Here is a 17,658-nt window from a genome sequence, read left to right on the forward strand (position 1 = left end):
GACAGCTATGAGTTATACATGCTGCTGGGTGTGCAGGAAGGAACATGAATACTGCTGTCCAGGATCACTATTTGTGTGCTGTCCAAAGGTACAATGCATGTTCCCCTGGGCACACCCTGCAAAATGTGTAACTCATACGTGTCCAGGAAAACATGGCTAAGGTGGCAACCCTAAGTAGTGCATTGCTTCTTCAACAAAGGATATCAAAATAATTATGCAAATTCGATAAAATAAGTAAATTAAAAAGTTGTTTAAAATTGTTTGATCTATCTGAATTACGAGAGAACATTTTTGGGTTTCGTGTCCGTTTAAAGAAAATTGTACTGAGTGTCAGGAACCATTTTTAGAAGCCTTGTCACCCTAGTAGACCTTACTAGTTAAATCACATGTTCTTGTATTCCATACTTTTCTTCTGCATTTCCTGCTTCAGAGTGGAAAAATTCTACATTGTTGCATACCAAATGTGGTCATCATTCTACTGAAATGTAACTATTTTAACTGATTCAAGTAACAATTTATACTGAATTAGTATTTTCTAGAATTATATCTAACATTGTTTTCCTTGGTATTAAAGGAACATAGCGGATGAATATGTTGGTGTACACATTAAAAAATGGCTGTTGTAGCCTTTTTTTTAATATTGAGATTGACACCAAACTCTAAGCTTACACATGCACTGAGGGTTACATAAACTCACCAGGCTGGATTGATATACATGGAGTTTACCTATAAGTTAGTGCCTGTGTCCATGTAAGCTCCAAGACTGGCATGGTTTGCATGTACATAGCATTAATCTAGTGTTAGATAAGCATACTATGATGCGATGTGCAGCTCTTGCATGCTATTTTTGTCTAATTAGGCTGGTAAATTATATATTTTTTTCATGCTGTAAAATAATTTGTTTAGTTCTGCTGTGATATGGGCACAACCTATAATAAAATGGGTTGTTTTTTGTAAGGAAATTAGTGCTGCTATCACTTTGTATGGGGTGTTAGAAAATATTCCTTACAGTGTACTAGGGATTTACACTATAAAAGAGATGATGTGTGCTTAAATTTTCATTTTCTTTTTTCTTTTTTCAAAAGTGTCAAAGATAATTAAATTATATTGAATGCACATAAATATGTTTGATAATAAAAAATTAAATATTTTTAGAATTACAATTTATTTATGCATTTTTTTAAATTAACCACTTTAAATATTTGTTTTGACACTTATGTATGGTGGTCTTAGAATATCTTTAACAGCTTCATGACAGTAAAGGATACGTTTCTAAAACACCTGTTCAGTTGCATAACACACTGTCTAAGCAAAATGCACTCTAGTGATATTTGATACCTGCATCTGAGTTTTCACTAAATGTATGTAAAAATATGCATCGGAAATTTCATTTGCTTCTACATGACCCTGAGGCCAGGATTTTTACCGCTGACAGCTTAAAAACCAGCAAATAAAGTTGTACCAGAAGTTGTATAACTTAAAGTCTGCATAGACAGAATGTCTGCTCCTACTTACTTTTTAGTTTAAAGCAGTCAGGGGATTAAAGGGACAGTCTACACCAGAATTGTTATTGTTTAAAAAGATAAATAATCCCTTTATTACCAATTCCCTAGTTTTACATAACCAACACAGTTATATAAATACACTTTTTTACCTCTGTGATTACCTTGTATCTAAGCCTCTGAAGACTGCCCCCTTATTTCAGTTCTACGTGCATTTTAGCCAATCAGTGCTGACTCCTAGGCAACTCCACGGGTGTGAGCATAATGCTATTTATATGGCACACATGAACTAACTAGTTGTGAAAAAATGTCAAAATACATTCAGATAAGAGGCTGCCTTCAAGGGCTTAGAAATTAGCATATGAGTTTACCTAGGTTTAGCTTTCAACTAAGAATACCAAAAGAACAAAGCAAAATTTGATTAAAAAAGTAAATTGGAAAGTTGTTTAAAATTACATGCCCTATCTGAATCATGAAAGTTTTTTTTGACTAGACTGTCCCTTTAATTGAGAGAATCTGCACTATTTAGATCACAAAGGACTAGATTGTGTTTAATTTGCAAAAGGGGTTTATCACGGCTTTTTGCGTGCATGTATTACGAGTTGAAAGGAAACACGTTCACTTGAGCGCAATTTTATTTAAAGTGCGTCGGGATAGCGTGATTTCAAAGCTCTGGTTAACTGTTACGCTCAACTAAAAAGTTGCACAAAACACATCAAAATGATATTTTAAAGTACAGTTACACTCATAATAACTCTATCTAATAAAAATTATTTTAAAAATATTGCATAAAAAAGGCCCAAATATATGCGGTCTCAGGTGTTAGAAAAAAAAAGGCATGCAAGAGGCTTTAACATAGAAATACATACATATACATGTCTAAAGATGGATATGTATGTGTGTATATATAGCAAAAGATAGAAGACAGCACACTCTGGTCTTAAATACAAAGGTTGTTTTATTTGTAGTGACATTTCGGGGAAAGCTTCTCCTTCCTCAGACCAAAGAACAATACAAAGTGCCAAACATTTATACACATACAGACCCCTCCCCCTGTTAAAAAAACACCAAAATTAGTTGCTAAGCAACCATTACCTGGCTGGTAACCAATAAAGCAATTACCTAAAATACAGACAACACCTGTGTAGAGTGAAAATACAGCAATAGGTGTAATACACTGAAAACACCTGATTGTGAAAACACTTGTCTTGCTAACTATACATTGGAATTAATTACAGTTAACCTTCAACAATGGGAAGCCATAGATCAACTTAATCTAAATTGTACAGTCATATTGCAAAAAATCATTAAAAAATGAACAGAAAAACATAGTGTCCTATGCCGGTTTGGGATACTGGAAAACAACCGATAGTGAACACACTTATCTAGTTAGCTATACATTAGTATTAATTCCAGTTAACCTTCAACCCTGGGTAGCCATAGAACAACTTAATCTAAATTGTACAGTCACATTGCAAAAATCATTAGAAAATGGACAGATAAACATAGTGTCCTCTGCCGGTTTGAGATACTTGAAAACAACTGATAATAAAGACACTAGTAATATTTACAGTTAACCTTCAACAATGGGTAGCCATAGAACAACTTCATCTAAGTTGTACAGTCACATTGCAAAAATCATTAGAAAATGGACAGATAAACATAGTGTCCTATGCCGGTTTGAGATACTCAAACCGGAATAGGATTTTTGCAATGGGACTGTACAATTTAGATTAAGTTGTTCTATGGCTACCCATTGTTGAAGGTTAACTGTAATTATTACAGTGCGGATCAGGTCCGACAGACCTCGCTGAATGTGGAGAGCAATACGCTCTCTGTATTCAACATTGCACCAGCAGCTCTTGAGAGCTGCTTGTGCAACGACGCCCCCTGCGGGGTGGTGTCAATCAACCCGATCGTACTCGATCGAGTTGAATTGCGGCGATCTCTGTCCGCCTCCTCCGAGCAGACAAACAGGTTATGGAGCAGCGGTCTTTAGATAAATGGGCCCCTTAGTGTGGTTTAGATTTTTGCATGCGTCGGGTTAGTGCTTTTGCAAAAACTTTTTACTTCCAACTTGTGATATGCTCGTTTCCCGACTCACCCAAAAAGCTTACTTCTAGCGAAGTTAACGCACGAGCAGGAGTGCTCCACCTGTAATCTAGCCCTTTTCTTAGAAAAAATAATGCCACAAATACAAACATTCAAATTGTACACAGAACATTGTTTAATGTTATTATCATTTAATAATATATCATAATAGCAGATATGGTATAATATAAAACCTTATAATATAAAATTAATATAATATGTAGTGTATTAAAGGGATATAAAAGTCAAAATTTAAACTTTCATGATTAAGACAGCGCTTCCATTTTTTAAGAGACTTTTCAGTTTACTTCTATAATGACATTGGCATTGTTCTCTTGATATCCTATGTTGAAAAGCATACCAAGGTAGGCTCAGGAGTAGCAATGGATTAGTAGTTGCTAGCAGGTGATTAGTGGCTGCACACATATAACTCATGTACAGAGCTGGAAATTTCCCATAGTACACTAGTCGCTGATGAGTAAGAAATTGCAGAGGACAAGTAGTATTCTGTCCTGACTGGTATAGTGATATTTTTTTTTCACTCCTGTTCATGTCATTGATGAACCAGATGTGTTAGCTGCTTTGAAGCTGACTATTGGCTGTGGGATATTCCACTATCAGATCAACCTTGGCCAGTAGTCTTCTTTTCCCGGCGTCAAGCTGAAAAGATAGGAAATTTCCCACAGCAGAGAAAGTTTGTAAAATGAGGTAAGCGGAACTCACAGTAGGCAGGGTAGTCTTTAGCAGCAACAGTTAGGAAATCCAGCGGTATGGCAGTTCAGGGATAAACCAATAGAAGGACTGGAAACAGGCAGGAGTCAGCAATAAAGGAAATCCAGTAATATAACAGTTCATGGATAAACCAATAGAATGGCCAGGCAGGCAGAGTTCGGTAACAGTATTGCAATCCAATAGTTAAGGGATCAAGCAGGCAGAGTGGTCAGACAGGCAGAGTTCAGCAACGTTATGGCAATCCAGTACTTTAGGGGTTAAGCAAGCAGAGTAGTCAGTTAGTAAAAAAGACTATGCGCCAGGCCAGATACCTCTAGCTTTGGACCAAGGGCCACCTAGCTGGCCAATGTGGGGTAAACAATTTGATGAGTAATGTGCAAAGTGCCTAACAAAAGGCCGAGGTGAGGTGTTGAAAAAATCGATGATAGCTAGCTAACTTTAAGGGTGGATCTTGCCGGGCAAGGGAGATAAGTCTGTAAATGGTTTAATCGTGGTGTGTGATGCTTCAATTTGTCCAAAAGTTTATCACAATAAATAAAACCTGGGGTTAGCCAAATGTTTAATGTATACAAACAGTTATAAAACAATTAAAAAGGTAAATAAACACAATGGTTAAAATCAGGGACAGTTAGGTAAGTACACAATACAGGATTCAGTTGTATGATTTAAAATGTTGTGTTGAGGAATCATGGATCCATGATGAAAAGATGTCAGAAATTGAGCTGAAAATGTATCCTAGTTTGTGAGGGAATCTCACTTGAATCCTGGGCCGAACCTTCAGTGCATATAAGAAACTTTTATATGTACTAGGGTTAAATGCTGACGGTCTCAGGAATAACTCTGTGTGGTCCAAATAAAAAGATTGTGAAGAACCCCAGGCGTGGCGCACTGGTACAGGGTGTTAACTCAAAATTGTGCTCAATAACGTGTGAATGAGGGTGTCAGGTGCATGTGGTGGAAGGTACTTAACATGCAGCTATCAAGCAATATGACATACAATTACCTTACAATACAATGACACTGTGAACAAGACAAAGGCAAACATGAAACTGTGAACAGACAATGAGAAAAATGAGGTGAAAAATTTTTATCAAAAAATGTATTAAAAATGTAAAAATTTTAAAAAAATAAAAAAATTGAATAAAACAAAAATAAAAAAATTGAAAAACACGTGCATTGTGTGTGTAGAAAATACACACCAAAAAACAATAAACAAAGTCAATGTGGAGCCTCCAACCAAGTGAAGAAAATAGTCAGTGTGAATCCTTCATCTAATTAGCTGTAGTGTTACCAAATATGTGGTGAACGATAAATATGCGATAAGTTTGCCAAAGTCAGTCTAACAAAAGTTCATGAAACAAGTGACTGTGTTCTCCAATGTTGTAAGTAATGGAAAAAAACAACTTGTAGTGGGATGATAATGATCCTCAGGGGGGTCCTAATGGTTATCTGGATGGGTCCAAACGTTTGATTCCTTCCTGGATATACAAACAGTGATACCGTTTCAGATGTGTCTGCAGGTGAGAACTTAGGATCCAGTGACTATCAATCTGTTTGGTTTAATATTCATGTGCAGAAACTGTCTACCCAGACTAAAAAACACTTTTACAGAAGGAATGTGCCTTTCTTTGCTAAAGGTTAGACAATATTCATCCACATTGGCCTCCAAAAATAAGCTTTTACTGTGCAGTCATATTGGTTTGGGACAGATCTTTAGTTTGATAATGCAGGTGAGACGTCTACTCCTTGTACGGAACCACAGAACAGACCAGACAGAACAAATTAGCTTGAACTAACACTCATATGAGAGCTGCTAAATATCAGAGATACCAACACCAATTAAAAAACTAAATTTTTCAATTTTTTTGTCATTGATCAGGCCCCCCCCCCTTTGACATGTGCAATTTTTGACCAAGTGACTAAAACGTATATGCACTTTATTCTTAAGTGTCTATTTAAACTTGGAAATGTTGTAAAGGTAGTAACATACACACACACAGACACACTCATACACTGAAACACACTCACAAATAAGGATTCACATATAGACACTCTAGCAGACACGCAAAGAAACACACTCAGACACAGACACTCAGCACTTGTTTACATTGACCTGATGAGGTAAACTACAGTTTTGTAAAAAAAGGAGATTTACAAAAGAAAATATGGAGTTCCGATTATCTTTTTGTAAAGGAAGATGCCAACTAAATGATGACAACAGCATGCAGTGGCTGAAAGGAAGGGCCCTGAACTGCCTAAACAATCATTTAAAGGTTAAATGGTGGATTGGTGACTTCCGGAAAGGTCTCGTTAGTCTCAAAGTCTGTAGAAAGATGTAAATAATCAGTAGCAAGGTCAAAATGTCCTAAAAAGGAACAGACAATGGACACACACACACAAACTCAAACTTGCACATACACCCAAGGAAACACTGACAGAGACAGCCTCAGAAAACACAAAGAAATACACACACACACAAAGACACCCACAGAAAACACACAAAGACATACACACACAGAGAGACAACCACATAAAACACAGAAAGACATACACACACAAAGAGACAACCACATAAAACACAGAAAGACATACATAAACACACCCTCAGTGAGACATCCACAGAAAACACACAAAGACATACACACACCCTCACAGAGACACCCACAGAAAACACACACCCTCACAGAGACATCCACAGAAAACACAGACATACATACATATACACACACACACCCTCACAGAGGCATCCAGAGAAAATACACAAAGACAAACATACACACACCTTCACAGAGACACCCATAGAAAAAGCTCAAAGACATGTGCACACACACACCCTCACAGACATTCACAAAAAATGCACATACACACCCACCCTCACAGAGAGACCCACAGAAGAAAAATACATACTGAGACCCACAGAAGAAAAATACATACACACTCAGAAACACAAACCAAAGCACAAAGACATAAACACAGACACCCACAGAAACATTAACAGGAGGAAACATGTATGCACCTTGCATCCCTTAAATCAACAGTGTGTGACATGCAGAAATTAAGAGATCACTTTTTAAAGAATCATATTTGTAAATGTGCAAACAAAAATAATTTTGTGAATTCAAAATTGTACATTAATGATCTGGGTAGATGGCTAGATGAAGAAAAGTACTTTTAAAAGGTTGACATATGTTTGTTCTTTCCCCATTTTCCCCAAACAAGAGCACCACTTCAAATATAGTATACAAATGATCCCATCTGTCAGCTGTACTTATGGATTTTGAAAATGCTGTACTCTATATGGTCTTAGTGGAACCATAAGCTGTGGTACTCATACCATTAGATCTGGTTAAATGCAGGATTTAGGCTTGTTGGTATGTAATTCAAAGCTGTTCAGCTGTAGTGTAAACTGAACAGTTTTAAGTTAACCTGTATCATTTCAAACACTGAGCAATCTTAGTCTGAGAGTATAACATGTTATGCAGATGTAAAAATCTTAAATAAAATGCCTCCTTGCATCTGGCAAGTCCTTGCATAAAGGGGCAGTAAACTGGAATGTAATATATATATATATATATATATATATATATATATATATATATATATATATATATATATAATTAAAACAATGCATATCTGACAAATTCTGCATGGTTTTAAATATAGAATTTCTACAGGATTGTTAAATAATCATAAATGCACTGTTGCTAAAAATATGTGTTTTATGGACCCCTGGCCCCACCATACAACTACTACCACACTGAAGTTACAATCTGAAATTGCACAAAGAAATAAAAAACATTTGCTAAGTAAATCCTACCTCCTCTGCAAATGAAAGTGATCTGGCGTCTGACTCAGGCACTCACTGTACAAAGTGCCAAGTCTGTCTCACACTGTGCATAGTGGTTTAGTGCACACTCAGAAATCCTCTTAAATGTTAATACTTTACTCCTTGTAATAACATTTCCAATTTCTGCAATTAGCACTCTGCTGTAGTACCCACTGGTGGCTGCCCATTGGGCCCCTGAGAGGAGTCACCCCTGTCACCCCCTGATGGCGGCCCTGGCCGTTAGCATTTAACCCTAGTACATATAAAAGTTTCTTATATGCACTGAAGGTTCAGCCCAGAATTCAAGTGAGATTCCCTCACAAACTAGGATACATTTTCAGCTCAATTTCTGACATATTTTCATCATGGATCCATGATTCCTCAACACAACATTTTAAAGCATACAACTGAATCCTTTATTGTATAATCCACCCTTAAAGTTAGCTATCATCAATTTTTTCGACACCTCACCTCTGCCTTTTGTTAGGCACTTTGCACATCACTCACCAAGCAGAGTAGTCAGACAGGCAGAGTTCAGCAACGTTATGGTAATCCAGTACTTTGAGGGTTAAGCAAGCAGATTAGTCAGACAGGCAGAGTTCAGTAATGCAATAGCAATCCAGCACTTAAGGGGTTAAGTAAGCAGAGTAGTCAGACAGGCAGAGTTCAGTAACATAATAGCAATCCAGCACTTATGGGGTTAAGCAAGCAGAGTAGTCAGACAGGCAGAGTTCAGTAACGTAATATCAATCCAGCAATTCATGGGTTAAGCAAGCAGAGTAGTCAGACAGGTAGAGTTTAGTAACGTAATAGCAATCCAGCACAAACAAATAATAGCACCCAGGAGCACACACAATAACACCTATACTTGGGCAGTGATGTAAGGTTAATGCAGTACTTACAAAGGCGCATATTGGTACCAAAAAGGACACACAGGTGTAATCAGAGTCGCATCCAGGAGAGAGAGACAGCGTGTGGCGATGACGTCATTGCTGCACACTCTGCACCACTGCCTGCGTCTATGGCAACAGCCATAGCAATGAGTCACCACCAACGCATCTATGGCAACAGCCATAGCGAGCAGCGGCGCGGTGGCAGAGTGACATCAGCCTTATTTGGGAAGCTGTATCTTTGGGGCAGTTTCGAATCAACCCGAAAATTAAGAAGCACCGGTTGTATAACTGATCCATAAACCCAGAGGTTGTGAACATCAGACAATACAGACTCGTTCATCCTTAATGACTGACAATCCCTGCTTTAGCAGTGGGCAGGGTTACACAAGTGATTGTTCGTGCAACCTTAAATTCCAGCAGCCAATGATGCTCTGGAGGCCCCGAAGGCGTAGGAACATGTTTAACACCTCTGCAACAATAATATGCAAGCAATAGTGTAATAATATAAAGCCCTAACACATTCAAACATTTTCTTTTTGCAGAAAAATAAAAATGAATTATCAGGTAACAGTGCATAATTATATAGATAACTCATAACCAAACACAGCCTTTGTCAAAAATGGCAAACCAAGCTGTAAAAGGTAAAGTAATAATAAACAACATAACATTCAATTGGTGTGTGAAATATCCAACTTGTTTTTTAACACCTTAATGACTGCCAAAGCACATGGTATGTCAGAGGTCATTAACAGGTCCTCTTATCTGGCTTGTTTATAGTGCAGGTCTTGTCAATGTCGGACTGCGCTATATCTACATGCCTCCAGAAGTGAAGCAAGCAGTACAAGTGCAGATTCGCCACTGTCTGCAAAACTTTGCTAGTAAACTAGATTCATATGCTGACAACAACAGCTGGATCTATGATTATGGGTATCCCGCAGAAACATGTCAGATGCCAGAAGGGGTGCGCCCTATCCTATGGATCTTATACTTACGTTTTGTAAAGTAAGAGTGTATACTTTACCCTGTAATAAGCTTTTAGTGAAAGTTAAGTTTTACATTTTCGGATGGAGTCTGGGAGTTTTTTTGTTGTCCGTATAGATAACTACTTAAATACAATCTATAACCCAAATAAGATAAAAAGAATATGTTTGTTTAAAGTATACTTTATTCTGATAAGCCATGTTTGCTCAGTAGATCCAAACTTACAACTGAGCTAAATAGCATTTCTTTAATTTCATTGTCAATAATAAAATGTTCTTGTAATCATGATATCATACTTCTCAAACCTGATAGGCACATCAAATCCATTTTAAACAAGTATAGTATCCTTGAAAAATCCAGGCAGGTAAAACGTACGTCGGAGGCAATGGCAGTATACGTCACAAGGATGGGCACGGCCACTTATACACTTACCAGGAACTTAAACTGCTAAAAAAAATGGTTTTTTTAAAAAGTGTATCCACAAAGGCATTTTTTGGACCCTGGAGTGACCATCTTTGTTTGCCATTTATGGTTTTATTGAGCAAAGGGTATATAGGAATCTATTTAGAAATACTTTGAACACATTCCCCTATGTGCATTGGAATGTGAAATATGTACAGTAAATACATAGTTAGAACCTTTATTAAATATGAATATTGCATAAATTATTTTTTTCATGTTTTCATCTACTTAACTGCAAATGTCTCCAATGCACTTATATATATGTCTATATATGTATACATTTATGTGGTTATATATGTTTGTTAATGCATATATACATATATAAATGCATAAATACATATGTACACACGTTTACTTTCAACTTTTAATATTTGCAAAAAACCTGATGAGCGCAAACATCTGTTAGCGTGCCACTCGTAATCTAGCCATATATATCTTAAAACTCAAGATTAAATACTAGCAATCTTGGACCTAGAATACAAGTGTAGCGCAACTGATTATGTGTGCCTCGTTATTTTGTGCTTTTCCTCACACAAACAGATACACCCAATTTAAAAGTTGTTGGTCAAAATGCTGTTTAACCAAAGCAAAAAAATGTTAACCAATAAAAATGTAACACATCCAATACATTAATAGCACTCCATATACTTTCTATGGGAAGAAGTAGTAGCAATCTCATTTTGCTCTTATTACTAGTTGTCTTTTAAAGGGACATGAAACCAATTGTTTTCTTTCATGATTTAGGTAAAACATACACTTTTAAACAACTTTTCAGTTTACTTCTTTTATCAAATTTGCTTCATTTCCTTTGCATGCTTTGTTGAAGGAGCAGCAATGCACTACTGGTTTCTAACTGAACAAATGGGCGAGCCAATGACAATTGGTATATATATGCAGCCACCAATCAGCGCTAGAAATGATGCTCCTGAGATTTATTAGAAAAAAACCTTCAGGAAAGGCTAACAAGTGAAGAAGCAAATTGAATAATAGAAATAAATTGGAAAGTTGTTTAAAATTGTATTCTATATCTGAATCATGAAAGAACATTTTTGGGTTTCGTGTCCCTTTAAGTGTTACACTTGTAATCAATGTAAAATGTCGCTCTCACATTTAGTACCAGGCATGAACTGTTATCACTTGTTATTGTGCATTCAAAAACATGGAAGGTGTATAGTAAAGAACTTACATCAGTTTAGTGCTCAAGTGTTATCCAGCATGAAACTTAGTGCTGGTCTTCATAGAAATTTATTTTTCAGGGAAAGAATGTACCTGCATTATCTCACATTAAAGGGACCGTAAAGTCAAAATTAAGCATTCATTATTCAGACAAAAGAGTAACCCTAGGTGAGCTATACTTAGCCATCTGGCAACAATGTTTGTAAGAATGTTTAAAACAATGTTATGCATAGTTGCAAACTGTGAAGCCATAGAGTGTCTGTAGCATGCTATGGCAGCTGTGTATGCAACTATGTAAAACATTGGCTAAAGACAAAAGCACGCTCCTGAGGATTACTATTCAACAAAGGATAACAAGTGAATAAAGCAAATAATAGCAAAAGTAAATTGGTTAGTTGTTTAAAATGTCATGCTTTATTAATATTTATTAACCATGGACTTGTAATACCAGCACAATAAAAACTACAGCTTGCATTTTTATGCTCCACTTGAAATCTGCCCCTTGCGGTTTCATAAAAAAATAATTGCGACTATGCACGTACCAGGAAAATAAAGTACTTCCAAAATATGTAATTACTTACTGTACTTAACTAGGTCATGTAGGCAACCACCTACCTTATGGTGAAAGGGCTTCTTATTGTCTGTTCAAATAATAACATTCTTCAATACATTTTCCTGTCATATATTCTGTTCTCTTGTATCTATCACAGCCAATCAGAAACTATAGTTGGGAATGCGTTAGTTGCCTAGTCTAAAGCAGATATATATATGTGGTCAGGTAATAATGAGTGTATATGTTAGCAGTGGCATCACTAGGAACACGGCTGAAATGTCAGTAGGCATCCAAGTATAATTTACCTAAGGGCATTGGTGGTGTTAAATCTAGTTCTTATTGTAGGAACACAGTTTTTGACCATAATGAATAAATGTTAATGGTAAGATAAACAATTTGGCAATAAACCTATTTCTATATTTTTAAATAGATTTCCAGCATCTGCAAAGCAGCAATTCATGCAGGAGTAGTGCAAAATCAACAAGGAGGCTATGTGGATATTATGCCAATAGACAAAAAAAAACATTATTTTTCATCGGTCCAAAATGGGATAACATCTGAAAGGTATAATATTTAAAATAATATTAACATGTTAGTATATTATTTATTAAAATACCCCCAACCAATGTAAAGACCTCTGTAACTTGATAATTTTATGTTTTATAGAAATGTAAATTTTCTTTCTCTCTCTCTTTTTTTTTTTTATTTTGTAAATATTTTCAATACACTTTTCATATTCTAAATCTAAAAGAGAAACATGTGTGCAAATTATGCAACAATTCTATGGGATCTAAATTTTAAATCAGTTCACACACATATAGTTTATGCTGTTTCCGTAGAAATAGACTAGCTATTGTTATTTCTAGAATTGTATAACTGTTGGTATTACTGCAATACAGAAGTTATGGTACCATAACTGCTTGTTCCCTGTAATCCCATAAATCAAACCCCTAACAATCTGCTTAGTGGTCAAAACAGATCTGTGATTTAAACTACTATGAATAATGGAGCATTTCTGCAAAATGTAAAGCTACTTCCTTTAAACATTAGACACATATTTTTACTGTGTAAGCAATTGATAATACACGCTACATGTTTACATAATGGTAATATACAATTCAATCACATTCCAGTAACACATATTATTTATAATAGTTTTATTATAGTATGTTGTATTCAAAACCGAAAAGGAATTTAATATTTAATAGACATATGGACCATTTAAATGTGTGTGTTATTTATGTAGCATTTGAAGTCTGGTCTACATTGTTTTAGTTTCATCAGGAACATATTTTTTATTTAAATCTGTAGTGGATAAGTATGTATATATTACTAAAAAATACATTCATTTTATTATTTTTTTACTATATTTAGCTATGCCCATACAATTTTACACAGTTATAATAAACTTAACTTTTAGTAATCAAGTTTGCCAAATATGTAGGAAAACAATTATAAATTTGTGAAGAGGTTGTGCTGACCCTGTATAGATTTTTGGAATAGTTTCTCCTTGATGTAGGTGTCACTTAGATTGAAAATCCATCAATTTTTAAGATCCCTGCTGCAATTTTAATTTTGCAAAGAAAACTCTTTAATGTATTACTTTAAAGAATCATCAAATCTAAATAAAAAATGGCTTTCAGGATATATGACAATATTTAAATACCCTTTGTAATGTATTGTTCTTAAAATAATTTACTTATATACCTTTATGTCATTAATTATAATATAAAGTAATAAATTAGTGCCAATTTTACTATTGTTGCTACAAGTCTTACCTTAGAAAATGCACTCAGTTTAATTGTTATTATTGTGTGAATTACAGATTGTGCATATTACTGTGGTCTAAATAATCTTCTAGTTGTATTGTGTACACAAATCAAATCAGAACATAATCATACATAACACACTCTTACTTTACAGATATCCCCACTGGAACAAGTTACTAAGTTGCGTTGTTTACATTGGCACATTCTATGATTTTACTATAGACGTCATAGCAGTTTTTGCACTGCTTTAAAATTTACCAATAAGAGCTAAGATGAATTTGTATTTGTTTTTTCTTTCTTTGCAGTTTACATAATCCAATGGGAAGCAAGGCATTTAGGATATATGCAGTAATCTGAACACATGTAAATCATGACCACGTGAAACATGACAAATTGAGTGTGCAACTGAACATCTGTATAAAATATGTTGTTGTTATTGTACAGAAAATTATATATTTACCATGAATTGACCTAAAATATCTGTGGCTCTTTGAAATAATTCTGTAGTTTTCCACTAGCTTTTCTTTATGTTGTCATGCATACGTTTCATCCCATCTAAACTGATATTTTTACCCACTGTATCAAACCAATTGCATCAAATTAAGTATTGCAATTTACTATTAATATCCCACAAATATGATTGTCTATCATCTATCTATCTATCTATCTATCTATCTATCTATCTATCTATCTATCTATCTATCTATCTATCGACATATTTGTCAACTTGTTAAATTGCAAATTTTAACACTGTTGGGTTTCTTAAACAGGCGTAACAGTAAAAGCAAAAGCACCAATATATCAAATATAAATATATATAAATATATATATAAATATTTATATATATATATATATATATATAAAATATATATATTTTTCATCTTCATAGTTTGCTCTGTTTTTCTAATCAGATAGCGAAGGAAGCACCTTTACCTCAGATTTGTTTTTAGCAAAAAACATTTTAAAAATACAATACAATACAACACTTATTCAATCAAATCAGGCTAATTAGAGTGCTAATGCATTTTAAAACAAATTTGCATGTAAAACAGACTATCTTTATCTGCAATAAAAGACTGGGCAGATTACAAGTGGCGAGCTAAAATTTGCATGTCGGGTTTCGCTTGCACACAAAAGTTTTGCTTTCAACTTGTAATACGCACGCTAACCCGCGTGGGCAAAATCTTTACTTCTAGTGGTGTTATCACTCGAGCGAAAATGCTAAATAGTGTGCCACTTGTAATCTGGCATGTCGGTCAGATGCTACATCAAGTGAAAACATTTTTAGCAGTTTTTAACAAACTCCTTAACGGTTAACAATTTTGGTAAGGAATTATTTTGTTGTGAACATTTCTACCAGTAACAAAACCTACACACAGTATTTGTTTTAAAGGGACAGTCTACACCTTAGTATTCATAAGTCTTACTTTCTTATTATTATCAGGTATTTGTAGAGCGCCAACTGATTCCGCAGCACTATAAACATAAGCAGTATACAAGGTAACATTTCTAGGGATCAAATGGGTAGAGGGCCCTGCCGAGAGTTGCACTGTTGTAGTCAGCTCTTATGAGGGTGATCTACAAACAGCTTCAGATTAAGCTTAAAATATCCTCTTGCACCCTTTCTAGATCATGCAGCAGTAACAGTAAAAAAGTTATTTTACTATGGCTATTGTTTCTGATCACTTTGAAATGACTGCTATGCACTCCGCTGAATAGCATTGATAGCATTGACAGCCTGCTGTATCCAATCTAAAAAGTGAAGCCTTTAATGCAGCCCAGATCATGATGTCCCTTTAATTGAACAATTTGAGTAATATTATAGATTCAGTATTTCCATGTTCTCTAGCAACCTTGTTTTAACTCTTTAGTAATATTAAGCAAAAATACATTTATAGATTTATGGATACACAATCAGATTTAAAACAAAATATTTCCAATGTTTTTCACATAGAAAATAGAAGAAACTCAAATTGTGAACTGAATAAATACATTTCATGAAAATTCTGAAAACATTTTGCATGCAGTATATCCAAATTAAAATACTGATCAAATGCTTTCTTTGAAGCTATGCCCTCCTTTGCACTGTAAAATAACCTAAAGATTTCAGGTCGAAATAAATAATAGCTGTTATAATTTTCACCTATATTTTCTGCTGCATAACACTATGTAGACTTATAGATCCATATAATTCATTTTACACATTCCCTATCTTCAATGTATTAGCTGCTATATTAAAGGGACAGTCTACACCAAAATTGTTATTCTTTAAAAAGATAGGTAACGCCTTTACTACCCATTCCCCACCAACATTGTTAGATTAATATACTTTATAACATTTAAACCTCTAAATGTCTGTCTGTTTCTAAGCCACTACAGACAGCCTCTTATCACAGGCTTTTTTATTAGCTTTTAACAAAAGACTGCTACTTCATGTGGGCCATATAGATAACATTGTGCTCTCTCCCATGGAATTGTGCATTACACTGCACTAATTGGCTAATAGATAATAAATAAATAGTCATGTGATAAGGGTGCAGTCTGCAGAGGCTTAGATACAAGGTAATCACAGATGTAAAAAGTATATTAATATAACAGTATTGGTTATGCAAAACTGGGGAATGGGTTATAAAATGGTTATCTATCTTTTTAAACAATACCATTTTTGGAGTTGACTGTTGCTTTAAGTAAGGTTATGCCTTCTATATAAATTTAAAAGTAGAAACTGTTACTTTGTTATATAACCCCCAGAGCATGGTCTTAGACCCTATTAATACTTTGCTGAAGCAAATTGTGTTATTTTTTACATGTTAATGTTACTTAAAACAGTTTTAGGAAAAAAAATGCCTTAAGTATTTGTGTTGCTTATAATTGAGCATTTAATGCTGCTAAGTCCCTTTAAAGGTCACAAAATGAAAATTGTTACACATGCTGTTAGTTGAATTTTGACGTTTAGATTTTAGTTATGTAAATAGTATTTGTATAGTGGTAGAGAGACAGATAAGGTATTCAGATTGTTGTTTTTATGGCATTTAAAAAAAAAAAAAAAGCTAATAAAAATTAGTAACCTTTTTTTATAACCTGGCAAATATTCCTGCAGGCCAGGAAATGTACAGCATAGTGGTGTATAGTGTGATTGATATTCATGTTTCGGTTTATTGCCCTGCTATTTTCCATTGGAAAATGGCTATATTAATACATTTTACCATAAGATGGTACAAAATAGCAATACAATGCATACAACCTAAGTTTCTGTGAAAGAAAATCTATTGTTGTGCCTAAAAATATATCACATTGTATTGTTGACATTGTATTGATTTCTTTGTTTCTGTAAATTGTTTGATATTGTTTAATTAAAAACATTAGTTTGTCTTAATATTTGTTAGAAATATTCTTGTAATTAGTTCTGCTTCCATGTTTTTTTTTTATTTGAATAGTATAATAAATATGTTATAAAAAATTAGATTTTGCGATTTTTTTTAATTCCAATTAATGCACTGTATTTTGATATGTAAACATATTGCAACATTAAAAATCTAAAGAGCAATGCTTTAAGTAAAAATTAAGACAGAGAGTACATAGTGCACTTACTATAGCTTCAAAAAAAAAAAAAACAGTACTCTCCAGCACTTTGTCTTAAACCATTTCTGGGTACTTTTTGACGTGTGCTTTG

The 17,658-nt window shown here is 34.5% G+C and overlaps 1 protein-coding gene across 1 annotated transcript in view; it reads left to right on the forward strand.

The window, feature by feature from the left end:
* CRISPLD1 (cysteine rich secretory protein LCCL domain containing 1) overlaps positions 1–17,448 on the forward strand; it is a 181,053-nt gene extending 163,605 nt beyond the window's left edge. Inside the window, exons 14-15 of the mRNA XM_053715141.1 lie at positions 12,647–12,780; positions 14,291–17,448. Coding sequence (XP_053571116.1) covers positions 12,647–12,780; positions 14,291–14,342 — 186 coding nt within the window. The 3' untranslated portion in view covers positions 14,343–17,448. The remainder of the gene's footprint in view (positions 1–12,646; positions 12,781–14,290) is intronic.
* The last annotated feature ends 210 nt before the right edge of the window (positions 17,449–17,658 follow it).

The sequence above is a fragment of the Bombina bombina genome, chromosome 5 (genome assembly GCF_027579735.1).
Source record: "Bombina bombina isolate aBomBom1 chromosome 5, aBomBom1.pri, whole genome shotgun sequence".
Taxonomy (NCBI): Eukaryota; Metazoa; Chordata; class Amphibia; order Anura; family Bombinatoridae; genus Bombina; species Bombina bombina.